The sequence below is a fragment of the Phyllostomus hastatus genome, unplaced genomic scaffold (genome assembly GCF_019186645.2).
Source record: "Phyllostomus hastatus isolate PE091 unplaced genomic scaffold, TTU_PhHast_1.1 phas_contig_226, whole genome shotgun sequence".
NCBI lineage: Eukaryota > Metazoa > Chordata > Mammalia > Chiroptera > Phyllostomidae > Phyllostomus > Phyllostomus hastatus.
The window spans coordinates 88048-106033 of record NW_025333763.1 but is presented as its reverse complement, the minus strand read 5'-3'; the positions used below and the strand labels follow the sequence as shown (position 1 = coordinate 106033).

The window sequence follows — 17986 nt, the reverse complement described above, 5'->3', positions numbered from 1 at the left end:
ACCCCCTGCTGACAGCAGCAAGGGGACAGAGTGACAGGCCTGTTCTCACTCACTGTTTTACTGTCTAAGGTTTTCATTGTGTTGGCTCCCCCAGTAAATCCTAAGCTCACATGTGTTCAGTGTTAAATCTCCAATCCAAGATGCACAAAGCCACACTGTCAGCCATACTGAGTTCAATAATCTTCAGGCAACTAGTCCAGTTCTCAAAATGGTGAATAATGATTGTCTTGGTTCAAGTGTAAATGATGACACAGTTTATTTTACCACCTTTGGGAGAAGATTAGGTTGAAAGCTCAGACTACTGTATTGTATTGATTTCCCTGAAATAAGATAAAGAGCAGGAAATGTTCGGATATTTTTAGCAAGTGTTGAGGTAGTACGGGTGGCTGGTGGAAGCTCCTTCATTCACATCTGGGCAACTGCACTGTCCCTTCCCCACACACGGCTTCAAGTGACTGCCCTGACGTCACCGCACTGTGTCCTGATTTACTCGTAAACCCAATGATATCCCCTGTTTTTGCATAGTGTGTCTTGTCCTCTTTCCCTTTCAACCGTATGTTATTTTCACTCAGGATTTCTTCATATATGACACAGGGATCTGAAAGTAGACCAATAGATAAAAACAATGAATAATCTTTCCTTTTGTGGACTAAGAAAGCTCTGAGCTAATGACTAGTTGAGGACAACATGAGATGATGATGTAGTCTCAATGGCTAATATTTATTAACGTGGGCTAAGTGCTGTCCTTGGCACTTCCTGTGGTATCCTCCAGCTCCTTCATGGGGCAGCTACTGCTAGTCACACAGTAGGAAACTAAGGCAAGGGCAGTTCTGTCTTACTGTCCAAGGTCATGGAGCTTAGCAGGGAGCAGATGTGTGTGGACCCTGGCACCTCAGTCTGGAGCCTTGACCTCTGTCTCTGGTGTGCACAGCACTCGCCCCTGTGAGCTCATGTCCAGGGGAGGTTTGTGAACCTGCTCTATGTGGTCATGGTTTTCACTCTCCATTTTCCATTCAGCTGGCAGTGCCCACAAATGCTCCAAGTTCACGACAGCATGGATGGAACTAGAGAGCATTATGCTAAGTGAAATAAGCCAGATAGTGAAAGAGAAATACCACATGATCTCACTTGTAAGTGGAACGTATTCAACAAAACCAAGAAGCAAGCAAAACAGAACCAGAGACATGGAAATAAAGAAAAAAGTGACAGTAACCAGAGCAAGTGGGGATATGGATAACGGGTAAAAACTTGGGGAATGTCTGTCATGCAACATGTAGAAAGGACACAAGGACAAAGCCAAAGGGGGCAGGTTAGTGGGTGGGAGGTAGGATGTGTCTCCTGTGGCATTCCAAGATCTTATGACAATATATGAATCAGTGTAAGCAGAATGTTATTTTACACTGAATGCACAAGCACACATGTGTATTTTTTATTTCAATGTGGAGGAAGGATGTACCGAGCCCCTTCTGGATGCCAGGTACTGCGCTGGGCACTGGGACTTGGTTGTTGTCCATTCCTGTGACAGTATTTTCTTCATGGTCTCATGACAACACTCGATTACTTGTGCTGTTTGAGACCCAGATGCATTCTTTGTAGAAGAGTGTATGGTGCCTATAAAAATGTATTTACACTTGTTATGGGTGTACTGTTGATCCTTGCAATGCATTTTCAATTTCATTTCCATTTCACAGATCTAACGATCAAGAGGCCCTGAAAGTGAAAACACTTCCACACTCTTGGACACGCCCATGCGGCACCAGTAGCACATAGTTCTTGGATTCTAAATGCTATTTCCTGATAAAAAAATATCTGAGGTTCTTGCAAGCATGTGTACACACATGAGCAATTGCCAGAAGTACACACTGAACGTGGAACAACACACTGTGATATAAAGAAGAGAAAGGCTGAATGAGTAAGTGGGGATTCAGCCAAAGCTCCAAGAATGCAGTTCAGAAGACAGCCCGTAGGCAAAACTGGTGTCATCTGGACCGCCAATGGAAAAATGAATGTGACCAAATGAGACAAATAGAATATTAAACATTGAGCTGGTTTAAAGAAGAAAAACAAATCTTGAAAACCATCATGGAAGGACACAAACACAAGTTTGTGTGTTTCTTGCTCCAAAAATTGGAGATTGAAAGACCAACATAATGCTTAGCCACATCTTTTTAGGTGAAGGTTTAACTGATGTAGCGTTGGTGAAGGAACACTTACCTTTGTACAAGAGGGACAGTGAAGGAACACAGAAGAATGATAGAACTGATCTGTGAAATTACAATTTTGTGGCCACCAATGTAATAAATGGTGAAAACCAAGTGTGACAGGTTCCACTACTATTCGGTAAACAGTTGGGAGAAACACTGCACAAATATCAGCGTTAATAGAAAAGAGACATGTCTATTGTGACGATGTCCCTTCACATGACAGGAAGCTGGCTGCCCTGCTGACACAGGTTTTATAACATGGCTCCTTGGTGACAGCCAGTCTCCTCATTGGAGCGATGTCCTGGGTTTTGTGTATTTTTTATTTCAATGTGGAGGAAGGATTTATCGAGCACCTTCTGGATGCCAGGTACTGCACTTAGCACTCGGACTTGGTTGTTGTCCATTCCTGTGACAGTATTTTCTTCATGGTCTCGTGACAACAATCTATTACTTGTGCTACACAGAGCAACACAGAGCAATAAGGTACCACTTCAGGTATTTGTAGCTTTTTTTAATTTACTAACTTATAGCTTTATTTTCATTTTAAAATTTTTGTTGAATTCACTGGAGTGACATTGTTTAATAAAATTATATAGCTTTCAGGGGTACAGTTCTATAATACACCATCTGTAAATTGTATTTTTGTGCTCACTACCCCAATCGGGTCTCTTCCCATCACTATTTATCCCCCATTTACCCTTTTCTACCTCCCCCAACCCCCTCCCCTCTGGTCATCACCATACTGTTGTCTGTGTCTATGGGTTTTTGTTTTATTTTATTTTAAAATTAATGCTTTCATTTTTCTCACTCAGTCCCCCCAATTCTCCCCTCTGACAGCTGTCAGTCTGTTTTTGTATCTGTGAGTCTGTCTCCATTTTGGTTGTTAGTTTACTTTGTTCATTAGATTTCATACATATCTGAAATCTCATGCAGCTTGTCCTCCTCAGAACGGCTTATTTCACTTCACACAACACTCTCCAGGTCCATCCATGTTGTTGCAAATGTAAGCCTTACATCTTCACTTTCATCTTATAGTATTAATATTTTTGTAGAAATTGAAAATGTTTGCAGTCAACTGATTTTAATTAAGTACGTGTTTGAAATGTACAAACATAAAAAACGTATTTTAGGCTCTGGTGTTTGAAAGTTTCCAAATCTCTATAAAGCAGCAAAATCATGAAGATGATATTTGACCCATCCATCTTCATGCAGAGCTCTTTCCGATTCTCAACATGTGTCAGCTTACTTTTTGCATGTACTTAATCTAAATTAACATATTTCCTGGTTCAAAGGTGATGCATGTTCAATACACAAGAATGGGAGAATACGGCAACTGAAACCCAACTCCTACACCTGTTATCTCTAAATCCAACAGAGTTGTGGTGTGTCTTTGCATGTCCTGCCAGTCTCTGCTATGTAAACCTGTAGTCATGGTTCATAGCATGTCGTGAGATCATGTGAATGTGTTTATACTGATGCTGTGCTTTCATCAGTGGCAGGTCACTGTCCCCACAGTCATGCTCTGAATTGGACTCCACCTGCTCTGTGTGATGTGTTTGAGTGCTTGCATGCACTGGGGGGACACACTGTAGAAGATCACACCTGTCACCATCTCTGGTATGTGTTTCGCTAGAACAGGTAGTAACCACTGACATCTCACCAACACAGGTGTGACATAGATTGGTTTTGACGTGTTTGTGAAGTGATTACATTTTGAAGGTGGAGACAAGCATTTTTTCCCATATTTTTTGCAACAAGAGTCTCAAACGGCCTCAGAAGTTTCGGACAAAGTGTTGGGAAAGTTAGGGGAGTGGTTGGGTACAAGTGGGCCATGAAGAAATGGCTTCTGATTTCTCGCCACAGATGTTTCAAGAACAGAACACACAGCATGGTGGTTTGCCACATTTTAATGAGATCCCTTTCAGAGTGATTTATTGGTCTCACATTATAATGATATCAATATAAATTCTGATTATGAAGAACAATGAGTTAAACTGTACTTGAAAAATAGAGAATTGGATTAATATAAATAATTCTAAATGAATGAATGTGTATTTTAATTTGCTGACTACAATATAACCATCATTTTATTCACAAGTGGGATATGTCAGTTTTCCTGCCCGACACGTTACCTGGAATGTGGGATTTGGTGACTTTGCATGATACCCAGGTCGACAGGTGAACTCAAGACTATCATCTGTTCTAGCATAAACTTTTTTCTCATTACTCCATTTTAACTGTATTTTATGTTTTTCCATCATTTCTTCTAATATTACACATGCCTCTAAAGGTAAAAACAAGAAACATAAAACATCAAGTGGTATACAAATTCTCAGTACAGAAGTTTAGACTGTCATGTAGAATCTTCCACACTGATCCAGGAACTCATTCTCAAAACCTTTTTCAATATAATTCATTGAAAAGCCATCCTGTAGATGTAAGTCATTTCAAGCAATTAATGATGTAAATATGAGGTACTCTGTGTGATAACTAAAAGTTAAATCAAAGTTCATAATACCAGTTATCATGTGTAGAGTTTTCATAAAAGAATCTTTGTTGCTCTTCTTGCTTAAGAATTTTTCATATGTTATTCACTCACAGATCACTATGAGGGAGTCAAGCATTCATCAGAATAGTGGTAACCCATGAAAGTTCTGGTATAAAGAGCAGAACATCACACTCCTTACACACATTTCTGAGGACCCATGGGAACGGCAACACACTTACCTAAACATTTGGGTGGTTCTGACCACTCTCCGTCATGACATGTTAGTATCCTGTTTCCCTGAAGTTTATAGTAAGCCTGGCATTTGTACTCCACCGAGTCTCCTGGAGCATAGACGGCTGATGGGAATGTGGTGATGTCCCCATTGTCGATGGTTGGAGGGCGCCCACATGTTCCTTTGGACTCTACAAAAGGACAGTCTTTGGTTTAAGGTGGCTCTGGAGTATGTGGGAGCTATCCTCACCTCTTCAAGGCGCCAAAGTGGATTTACAGCTAAATAAGAGAGTAAGCAAGGTGAATAACCAAGTGAAGGACGCCTGACCAAGAGCCTTAAATCTAGGGTGTAAGGAAGCTGCCACACAGATGGGTAAGCAGAGAGGACATAGGGACAGCCTTGACCCCCCACCAAGTACAGTGGCTGAGAAGCCAGAGGGGCAGCTGGGCTGAGTCTAACCCTCTTTCGACAGACAGGTGTGACACAAGTGACACACTACTGACCAATGCAGCGTGGGACTGACTTCCAGATTCCACCCTGGCACACGAGGTCTCTTGCTTCCAGAATCAGAGAATTGTCTTGACAGAGAATAGAGATTGTTTCTCCTTCCTGATAATTCACTGTGGTCGTCATATTTTGAGATTTGGGAATCTGAGGTGGGGGTGCACATCTTGGTATTTCTAAAAATATTAAAATGAGACTTCTTAAGGAAAACCACAAGTTACAAATATTAAAAGGGTAATTCAGTAAACAAAGCTGTCAGTGATATTGCATCTGAAAAGATCAAATTATAGTATGTTCAAGATTTAAGTTTGTTGTACTGTTCTTCTTGCTTACCACTGTAACATACCACATGGGGTTTCTATTCTCATGGCCTTCTTTGTAAAGTCTCTCTCTTATTCTTTCTGTGATCAAGCTTGGATAATTTAGGGAAAACCTACTTTAATGATTTCTAACCAGTTGAGTGTCCTAACTAAATTATTCATTCAATAACAGTTGGAATATCAAGATTAATATCAGAATCTTTTTTTACGGATATCCATGATCAAATGTATTGAGAGCTGATGCAAACCCTCAGAAGATGTTGTGCCAATAGAAGCTGAATACCCATAGGTATAGGGAACTGGTTGGTGTGACAATGGCAAATGTATCTCAGCCTGGTTCTGAAACAGACATGGTCCAAGTGGCGCACAGAAGCCAGTCCCGCAGATCAGCTTTCCCATGGGGGAGCAGGCCTGCATTATATCTAGGCTGCTTTGAGGCTTGCTTTTGCTAAGACTCCCTCACCCTGAGTTAGGACAGCAGATGTGTAATGTGTATCTTGGAGATAACTCACTAAAGCGTATGCTAAGCTGTTCCAACCATGGAGTGTTACCAGATCAATCACTTTTATTGTTCTTTTCATTTGCAACATTCTTTTCTTTGTTATTTGTAAGAAGTAATCACTTCAAGCAAACTTGAGCATAATGAATGAGAACCTTCCTTGATGTAATGCTCCCAGAAAGCAGTAAAAGGCTGTCCAGGCAGGGGTCGGGGCACTCTCTCACTCAGAGAGTAGCCATGCTGTCCCTTTTCTTCACAGGACTTCTGCAGTCCATGTGATTTTGTTCATCACATCTACAACACCACAGACACTGCTGGCCACACAGACCATATCACATAGGGAAGAATTGCCTTCAGTTAAAGATCAATGAATTTGATACAGAATCTTGGCTGAGATACGAATTAGATATGTTAACTAGTGATTTATGTATTGTTAAAAGTTTAAAACTTTCCTGCAGGTTCTGTTTCCTAGCTTGCCAAAGTGGTAAGAGAGGTACATAGGAAGTTTAAATAGTCCACTCTCTGTTAAGGATATTAAGTTAATCAGCAAAACGTCTTTAAAAGAGAAAAGAAACTAAACTATATACCAGATGATTTCACCAGTGAATTCTAGCAATCATTTAAAGGAAAAATAATATAATAACTCTGTATGCAATAATATTATATATGTAATTTCTGGAAACAGAGGAGCAAATAACACTTCTTTGTTAGGTCTCTGACACCACAATAACCTTGATAACAACACCTGGCAGAGACGTTCCAAGAAAAAGTAACTGTAATTTAATATATCCATTAACATGTAAAAGAATTTTAAATATATAATAGCAAATCAAGTACAGGAAGTACAAAAAGAATAATATATCACCACCAAATAGAATTAACTCCAAGAATGAGACATTTTTATATGCAGTTCAATGGTATGGTGGGAGGAAAATGGAGACAACTGTACTTGAACAACAGTAAAAAAGAAAAATTCCCAATATAGGGGTACCCAAATGCACAGGGAAAATCTTGGAAAACCTCAAGATAGATATTGACAGCAACACAATTATCATAGGGGATTTTAACACCCCACTGTCAAAAATGGATAGATCTTACAAACAAAATATCAACAAAAATATTTTAGCATTGAACAATGTCCTAGATTAAATGGCCTTAACTGATATGTATAGAGCTCTTCATCACAAAGAAGCAAAATACACATTCTTTTCAAACACACATGAAATATTTTCAAAGATAGACCACATGATAGGACATGAAACAAGTCTCAACAAATTTAAGAAAGAAATAATATCAAGCATTTTCTCTGATCACAAGGGACTGAAACTGGAAATTAACCTCAAGGAAAAAACTCAAAAACACCTAAACTCATGGAGATTGAACAGAATGCTATTAAATAATGAATGGGTCAAGAAGGAGATTAAGGAAGAAATAAAAAACATTCTGGAAACAAGTGAAAATGAACTCACAATAATCCAAAACTTATGGGACACAGGAAAAGCAGTCCTGAGAGGGAAGGTCATAGTGATACAGACCTATCTAAAAAAGAGAGAAATATTTCAAATAAAAAACCTAACCCTACATTCACAAGATCTCAAGACACAACAACAAAGACAGCTTAGAGCAAGTAGAAGGCAGGAAATAACCAAGATCAGAGCAGAATTAAATGACATAGAGGCTAACAGCACAATTCTAAAGATCAATAAATCCAGGAGGTGGTTCTTTGAAAAGATAAACAAAATCAACAAGACTTTAGGCAGGGTTGAAACCTTTAAGCATCAAGAAACAAAGAGAGAAATGACCCAAATAAACAGAAATGAAAGAGGAGAGATTATAACTGATACCACAGAAATAGAAAGGATTTTAAGAAATTACTAGGAGGAACTATATGCTAAGAAATTTGAAAGCCTAGGTGAAATGGACAAATTTCTAGAAAAATATAATCATCCAAAAGTGAAGAAGAAGCAGAAAGCCTGAACACACCAATAAGAGCTGACAAAATTGAAGCAGTAATCAAAAACTCCTGACACACAAAAGCCTCAGACCTGATGGTTTCACAGGAGAATTCTATAAAGCATTTAAGGAAGAGTTAACCCTTATCCTTCACAGATTATTCCAAAAAATCCAAGAAGATGGAAGACTCCCAAACTCTTTTTATGAAGACAGTATCACCCTAATCCCCAAACCAGATAAAGACATAACAAAGAAAGAAAACTTCAGGCCAATATTGCTGATGAAAATGCACTCTAAAATCCTCAACAAAATGTTGGCAAACGCATCTGGCAATACATTAAAAACATCAAGTGGGATACACCATGATCAAGTGGGATTCATCCCAGGGATGCAGGGATGATTCAGTATTTGAAAATCCATAAATATAATACGTCACATAAACAAAAGGAAAGATGAAAGTCACATGATCATATAAAAATGTGGAAAAAGCATTTGACAAGGTTACAGCCCATTTATGATAAAAACACTCAGCAAAGTGGGAGTAGGGGAAGCATTCCTCAACATAATAAAGGCCATATAAGAGAGACCTACAGCCAACATCATACACAATGGGCAAAAACTAAAAAGCTTTTCCACTAAGATCAGGAACAAGACAAGAATGCCCAATTTCACAACTCCTATTCAACATAGTATTGGAAGTCTTAGCTACAGCAATGAGGCAAGGAAAAGAAATAAGAGGCATCCAAATTGGAAAGGAGGAAGCAAAAGTGTCATTGTTTGCAGATGACATGATAGTGTACATAGGAAATCCTATAGACTCCACCAAAAAAACTGTTTGACCTAATTAGTGAATTTGGCACAACGGTGAGATATAAAGTCAATATGCAGAAATCAAAGGCATATTTGTACACTAATAGTGAACTATCAGAAACAGAAATCAGGAAAAAAGTCCCATTTGATAGAGCAACAAGAAAAATAAAGTACCTAGGAATAAACCTAACCAAGGATGTAAAAGACCTGTACTCATAAAACCACACAACACTCAAGAAATAAAATAAGGAAGACACAAACAAATGGAAGCATGTACCATGTTCATGGATTGGAAGAATTAACATCATCAAAATATCCATACTACCCAGAGCACTACATAGATTCAATGCAATCCTTATTAAAGTACCAGTGACATATTTCACAGATATAGAACAAATACTTCAAAAATCTATATAAAACCATAAATGACCCTGAATAGCTGCAGCAATTTTGAGAAAGAAGAACAAGGTAAAAGGCATCATAATACCTGATATCAAACTGTATTACAAGGCCACTGTAATCAAAACAGCCTCTTACTGGCACAAGAACAGACACATAGACCAATGGAACAGAAGAGAGAGCCCAGAAATAAACCAAAGTCTCTAAGGTCAATTAATGTTTGACAAAGGGGGCAGAAGCATGAAATGGAGTAAAAATAGCCTCTTCAACAAATGGAATTGGGAGATCTGGACAATTACATGTAAAAAAATGAAACTCAATCACCAACTTACACCATACACAAAAGTAAATTCAAGGTGTATAAAAAAGTTAAATATAAGTCATGACACCATAAAAGTCCTAGAGGAAAACATAGCCAGGAACACCTCAGATATTCCACAAAGCAATATTTTCACCCTTATGTCCCCTATAGCAAGGGACATAAAGGAAATAATAAACAAATGGGACCTCATAAAATTAAAAAGCTTCTGCATAGCTAAAGAAAACGGTATTAAAATGAAAAGAGAACCAACTATATGGGAAAACATATTTGCCAATGATACCAAAGACAAAGGTTTAATTTTCAAAATATATAAAGAACCCACATGAGTCCATTCCACGAAGGCAAACAACCCAATAAAAAATGAGCAAAAGACTTGAACAGACATTTCTCCAAGAAGGACATACACAGGGCTGAGGGACATATGAAAAAGTGCTCGATATCACTAGCCATCAGAGAGATGCAAATTAAAACCACAATGAGATATCACTCCACACCAGTGAGAATGGCCATGATAAACAAAACAACAAACAACAAGTGTTGGAGAGGATGTGGAGAGAAGGGAACCCTAGTGCACTGTTGGTGGGGTGCAGCCACTGTGGAAACAGTATGGAATTTACTCAGAAGACTAAAAATGGAACTACCTTTTGACCTGGCAATTCCACTAGTGGAATTGTATACTAAGAACCCCGAAACACCAATCCAAAGGATCCTATGCACCTCAAAGTTCATAGCAGCACCACTTACAATAGCCAAGTGCTGGAAGCAATCTAAGTGCCCATCAGTAAATGAATGGATAAAGCAACTATGGTATATTAACACAATGGAATAGTACACAGGAGAAAAAAAGAAGGAGCTCCTAATTTCTCCCTCCCTCTCCCTCTTTCTAAAATTAAGTAAATAAAATCTTAAAAAGTAAAAAATACAAAAGAAGATCTAAAAATAAGTAGGAATTTTGTATTGGTATGAAACTGCTTTCTCTGTATTCTAGACCTGAGGAAATAGGTAAAGCACTGAGGACAGTGAGCCCAGGTGCCCTACAGTTGGAGAAGAGCAACATAGACATGAAAAGTGGGGAATCAGAATGAGCCCTGTGCTGTTGGAATTGGTGGTGGAAATATGACTGTTTCTAAGACAGATACAGATAAACAAAACGATAGATGGCTCGGTGGGTAGATACCTACGGAGATAGATGGATACATACACAGAAGGGTGTATACATCCATGGGTACTAAGATAGCTACATGAGTTAGAGATATAAGCATAAGCATCACATTAATACAAAAAATAGTAGCTATGGTATTCCAACAGCAATGAACTGACCTACTCCCCAAAGTTGAAGTCACCAGTTCATGAGTGGTTTGTGAGGTAGCTGTAGAATGCACATGATACAATTACTATTTTGAAACAGTGCTCTGGTTACCTTCTAAATCACCTTCCATCTGGGAATTATTTGTAATAAGAAATAGTTAATAAAAAATTTAAGACACAACAAGGCTCCTTTCACAAGGTAGGAAGAAATTGGATGACATTTGAAAATGTTATAATCGAGAGCTCACCTCCACAGTTCACTTGGGGAACCCATCTTCCATTGACACAGACTGAGTGCTTCTGCTCTGACCTTCTTTGGCACGTGTAATTCACTTGCTCATTATGGTTGTAGTCAACCCTATATGACCTGGTTGTCTTATATTCAAGTGACCTTGGTAATTTACATGTCTTAATGTTACCCGTTTCTGTAAAATGAAGACAGTACCTTGAAAATACTAATCATGAGAATCTAAGCAACTAATACAAAAAATAGCTATAGAGTCCAGAGTACAATGAAATGGGAATTTAGGTCTATAAATTCCACCAGCAAAGTTATTCCTGATCATGTTGCATAAGGTGGGCTATTATGTAGGAACACAGTCCTATGTCCAGTGCTGATATTTCAGAGAGAATAACCATCATTAAGGCATTTGGCACTTTGGGAATTGCAAGAACATAGAGGTTCAGTTTTTGCTTTATCTGCATAGAGAAGAGTCATCACATGACTAAATTTGGTCCCATTTGAAATCTTTACAAATGTTCACATCCATTCTTTTCCTGATCTCAGACATTTCTGCATTATTTTTAACCACAATCCTGAAGCATTAGAAGCAAACAATGATCTGTGTAAACAAAATAAATGAACTTGGTAATTTTATTATATTGTTTCAATAAAGTTAAGGTAAAATAAGAAGAAAAGTTGATCTAAGGTGTAGAGTATAGAATGTAAATATTAAAGCACATCTTGTGCATGATCACCAAAATTAAGAATAAAAATTAGTTGGTTAAGTCATAACCTATTTTGCATACATACTTTAGAATCTTTGAGAAGCTCTTTTATACACCAGATCATCCTATAATCCAGTATTATATAATCCAATACTATAATGCTAGAATAATCCATTTTTGCTGGCTTCAGTATATTATCTATAGATTATTAAAGTTTTTATACAACTATGTGTTTCAAAAATTTCATGCATATGGCAAATCCTGTTTTGAACTTGATGTCAGTGTAGGTCTTGAGTAGTATTATTAATAATTTGGTAATGATGTCAGTGAGGATGAACAGAAGAAAGAAAATTTAGGTAATTGGCCATAAAATAGTAAGGATTTTGTAATGCAACCCTGAAAAACAAATAATGTGGAATAATTTAAAATGCACTAGATTCTTGAGAATTAGTCTTATCTTTCCAGGTCTTCTCCAGAGTGCTGAGGAAGAAAAAATCCCAATATTCACCTTCAAGGGATGGTAACTGAAGGAAGATTTGTAGTTGAAAGGATGTGTGTGGTTCTTATCCTACATCCTATGGTGACTGGTTTCTGAAATCATTTCTTTTTTTTTTAATGTTTGCTTTTTTTTCTCTTGGTGTTTGCATTTTCCTTTTTTTTTAAATTTCATTTATTTATTTTCAGAGAGGGAAGGGAGGGAGAAAGAGAGAGAGAGAAACATCAATGTGCAGTTGCTGGGGGTCATGGCCTGCAACCCAGGCATGTACCCTGACTGGGAATTGAACCTGCGACACTTTGGTTCGCAGCCCATGCTCAATACACTGAGCTACACCAGCCAGGGCTTGAAATAATTTCTTTATTAAGAAAAAATAGACATCTTGAGGAGAAGGAAAAGTTAAGATTATAGGGAGGTACAAAAATCACTGAAGGAGAAAATTTTAATATACATCTATCTACAAGTAAAATTTAGCTTCATACTTGTAAATAATGTTAACATCAGAATTATTCATACAATTCTATTCACTAGTTTCTTTTTCTCTCATAGACTCTTTTGAACTACAAACAACAAATCTTTGGATTCATTGTAATTTATGACCTGACATTTTCAAGAATATCTCCAAATTTCAGAAATATGGTGGCAAGGGCTTCACAGCAAAAATATTAAATTGTCTCACAGGGCCATTTTAGAAAGGCATGCTCACCAATGCACTCAGGTGGTTGGGTCCACTTTCCCTTCAAACATGTAACTGATCTGGGCCCCACCAATGTGAACCCTTCTCTGCAGCTGAGCTGCACAGACTCTCCATGGTGATAGGGACGCCCTCGGGAATAGACGGCACCGCGAACGATGTGAGGTATGACTTCACATGTGCTGTTTTCCTCTGTGAAAATGTCACAAGCATATGCTAATGAAGAACAAACTGCCAGTAACCAGAGGGGAGGGAGAGGGGGATAATGGGGAAAAGAAGGGAAGGGTCAAGCCAAGGAACATGTATACAGGACCCATGGCCAAAGACAATGGGGAGGGGAGGATTGAATGTGGGATGAGGAGGGTTGGTAGGGCAGGGGAAAGGAATGGGGGAAATGGGGACAACTGTAATGGAACAGCAATAAACAAAAATAAAAAATAAAGCTCCTGTAAACAAAAAGTAAAAATGAATTATGTGTTCTATGAATATAAATACACACTAGTGACTTAAGTCTAAGTGTTAACATTTTTATGCATTACCAATACACTGGGGCAAGGATGTCCATTCCCCATCAACACACTGAATTTTCCGAGAACCCTTCAGCAGAAACCTGGGGTCGCAGACGTACTCCACAACTTCACCGTGTTCATGTTCTTCTTTCGGTGTGTTTGTAGCTCTCCCATTGGGGAGCTGAGGATGTGGACCACACCGTTTCACTTCCGCTACGGTAGAAATGCAGTATAACTGGTTACATAGTCTAATTTACAAGTTAAAATCCAGTAAAATTTTTCTTAACTTTCTTCCTCATTATCTAATTTACAGGTGGCAAACACAAGGACCGGGGGGCCGAATCTGGACCTCTACCTGATTTTATCTGGCCCAGCACCTTGCTTCTACCTGGCAGCAGTACCGAGCTCCTTGCCCCTAGTTAAGAAGCAGTTACATTTATACAGTCCTAAAATTAATTTCCTCCCTTTGAAGACAACCACGAGGCTGATGTGGCCCCCAGTAAAAATAGTTTGACACCCTTGATCTAATTTATTATAGCGGCCTTTGACAGAGGAGAAAGAGTGGTGTTTACACTAGATTCAAGTCCCCCAGTTCTGTTACTCATGATGATTTAGCAATCTGGAAGTATTTTTAAGCCCAGGAAACATGTTCTGTATTCTAGATAGTCTAAAAATATATGCAAACTAAGTAAATATACTACTGTAACTTATAATGATGTTTATATTCCTCAGAAAAATCTTATCAACACTTTTATCTTAAATTATTTTTTTATTTATTTAACTTAGAGAGAGCAAGGGAGGGATGGAGAGGGGGCAGAGAGATAGAAATGTGGATTTGTTGTTCCATTTATTGATTTAGAAGCATTCAGTGCTTGCTTCTTGTATGTGCCCTGACCTGAGATTGAACTTGCAACCTTGGAGTATTGGAATGATGCACTAATCAAATGAGCTACCTGGCCAGGGCCAAGGCCTTTTGAAAAAACACCACCATTGGAGCCAAGCACTTGATGAGCTAGTTTTAAGTCATCTCTATGATTGAGTTGACTGTAAGATGCTTAAACATTGTTCAGACACTCAGTGGAACCTGAAGTGAAGCCCATGCTGACAGAATGAGATGCAAAAACAGGACTAAAAAGAAGTGGCTCCAGCACCAGACGCCACTGAAGGTGAACTTCTTAAACAAGGACATCTGAGGCATGTACTACCAACGCATAGTTTTCTGAAGTAAATCTCTGGCTTAATGCCCTAGACTAGAGACACCCTGGAAACCAACAGAACACTAACAGAGAAACACAATGTGATAACCAAAATTCTCATTCTTGTTGGAGCAATTGTCAGATAAAACATTCACCTTTACATGTTGGAGGATCTGGAGACCACCCAAAGTTGTAACACTGAATTGAATCTGGTCCAACAAGTTTCAGTCTTTGTCTGCAGGAGAATTTCAACACGTCTCCAATGAAATATTTCTCTTTCCGGGGCTGAGCAATTAAGTTTTGTTCTATATCAGGAACAATGCATTCTTTTTCTATAAAAACAATTTCATAATTATTATGAAAATAATTTAATGAGTATATACAAGTTTTCATTGCCAAAGTATATGTTATACATCATGCAAAGATAAGTTACTGGGTGTTGTATATAGAGAGAGGCATCAAACCAATCCTGTCCCTGGAAAAACATTTATCCATTCAGTTTACACCTCCTTCAAATTTACATGGGACTCCCTGAACAACAATACATGGGTCCTGAAAATTTGTAAGATCAGGTTGCTCATAGTGGATATGATTTTATCACTGCATTTATAAAATTTAATGTTACTAGTTTTGTATTATCAAAACAAAACTATTCTCTCACAAAAAAACCCACTGATGCTACAATTTTAAATTGCATGCATAAGTAAAAACTGGAATTTTTGTTTAATATACATGGGAAACCAGGACACTCAGAGAGGCATATCTGATATATTTCAGTTAGAAGAATTTTAAAAATAATTTAATTAATAAACTGAAATGTAATCAAACCAAAACATAAAAGAAGGTGAAGTAACATTCTCAAGGTCACACAGGTAGACATATCCTATGTGTCCTCAATATTTATATAATAGAAGACCATCCTTACTTAGGTATAGTTTATATTGGCTATTAATAAATTATTAGTTATTCTGATTCTATTTAGAAATGTGTAAATTATCCCTTAGCATTTTAAAATTTATGAAATTTATGATATTGCAGACATTGTATAAATGCATTTTGGTTTGAATTCTCCATCTCATTAGTTAATATATAAAATTAATAAGTGGAATTTAAAATTTGCAATCATACAATAAAGAAAATTATACTATTTAAAAGTCACTTATTAACACATAATCATAAAAGTAGTCATAGAACTTAATGATTTTAAGAAGTGGGGTCACCGAAAACCTCAATCAGTTTTTTTTTTTGTGTGTGTGTGTGTTTTCCTTTGATGTTGACCTTCGTACCTTATTGAGTAGATCACCTTTTAATGGGAACTACTGGGACTCTTCTAAAATGTTATTCCAATACTATGCATAGCAATTCTTTTTTTAGTGCGTGACCTCATTTGCATATTTTGTGCTCATTTTGTATAAATTCTCTATCTCATCATATTGTAAAAAAATGCTGCCTTGTGGGGGAAAGAAAAAGATCTTGGGTGTTGGCTATTTCCAGCTGTTATATTTATAGAATGACTTAAGATTTAGGTCATTCCACAAATATGACAGCTGGAAGTATCCAACGGCATAGATAGAACTGGAGAGCATTATCCTAAGTGAAATAAGTCAGGCAGTGAAAGGCAAATACCATATGATCTCACCTCTAAGTGGAACCTAATCAACACAACAAACAAGCAAGCAAAATAGAGCCAGAGACAAGGAAATAAGGAAGAAACTGACAGTGACCAGGTGGTGGGGGAGGGGTATAACAGGGGAATGAAGGGCGGGGGCGAAGCAAAGGAACAGGAATCATGGACACGGAAAATGTGGGGGTTGCCTGTGGGATGAGGGGTGGGGTTGGGCTGAGCAAGGGGGAAAAAAGGCGGGAAAACTGTGAGCAACAATACGTTTTATAAAAAGATATTCAATAGAGATCTTAGAACTAAGCAAGATGTAACATATTCAGACTGCCTTACGAGAAATTACTGATGTCCAGAGGCAGAGGGCAGGGGATTGGTGGAGGTGGACAAAGGGAGGCTAGGTGACATCTGTAATAGTGTCAACAGTAAAATAAAGTTAAAAATAAAATAAATAAAAAGTAAATTATTAGGATCCGTCTGTGCACTGCATGTGGAGTGCTACAGCACAACAGAGTGCTACTAGCATGCGTCCATTCCCGGGACCCGTTTCAATTATCGCTGAGAAGGAAGAGTCACATGTTCTGGCCTCATGCAGAACCATGGTCCCTACATGAGGGGGATGCACATGCTAATGACCATGACATGGTGGTCACTTCAACCGGTGTGCACATGTCAATATAACCAGCTGCCACATGTGCCATTCTCATTAACATTGAACACAGAAAAACATATTTGAAAAAATGACAATGTTGGCAGACATAAATTGAAAACAAACACCACAGAAAAATGTACAGAATTAAAAGGTGGTTCATGGGAGAAATTTAATAAAATTAACAAATGCACAGTAGGAATACAGAAGAGATTCCAGCCCCGCACGGTGAAGAAACTGAACCAACCCTGTGAAAACAACCCTGTGAGCTGTGCACACGCGCCCAGCTCCTGGCTCTGACTGCTGAGAGAGAAGGAGAATGCTGTGGGCTCTGTTCTCACAGTGGCTTCATTGGGGTGGGGGTGCAAATTGTCCAGATTACAACAAGGAAGAAAACACTCAAGCTGAAGACATCAGTCCCACTGAACAGAAGGACAAACCCGGCATTCTCAAACAGGCTGACATCACTGAACTTGGAGTCTAGAGAACACAGTGGGAAGAGCTACAGAGGGAGAGAGCCCCACACACCTGCAGGCTGAACACATCACGCCTCAGAGCAGGGCAGAGCCCCGCCACAATGGGCAGGGAGTAACCCCTCCAGGAAGAACCAGCAGGAAACCATCAGTTCAAAGATTTCCAGGGCACCCTCAACACTGGGAGATTTTCACATGGGATCAGTGAAATTGGAAGGACGTCTTTAAACACTGCCCATTTACTAGAGGGGCCAGAAGAGGCCTTCTTCATCCACATTCTGAATAAACTGGTCGTAGTGGACAGGGTGCCAAACCAGCCTTATTAGTTTGGAAATGAGCCTTCAGTGAATCAAGTCAGCCTGAA

The 17986-nt window shown here is 38.5% G+C and overlaps 1 protein-coding gene across 1 annotated transcript in view; it reads right to left on the bottom strand.

The window, feature by feature from the left end:
• Positions 1-4093: 4093 nt before the first annotated feature.
• Positions 4094-17986, bottom strand: part of LOC123817881 (complement factor H-like) — a 75861-nt gene continuing 61968 nt past the window's right edge. Inside the window, exon 30 of the mRNA XM_045837665.1 lies at positions 4094-4488. Coding sequence (XP_045693621.1) covers positions 4292-4488 — 197 coding nt within the window. The 3' untranslated portion in view covers positions 4094-4291. The remainder of the gene's footprint in view (positions 4489-17986) is intronic.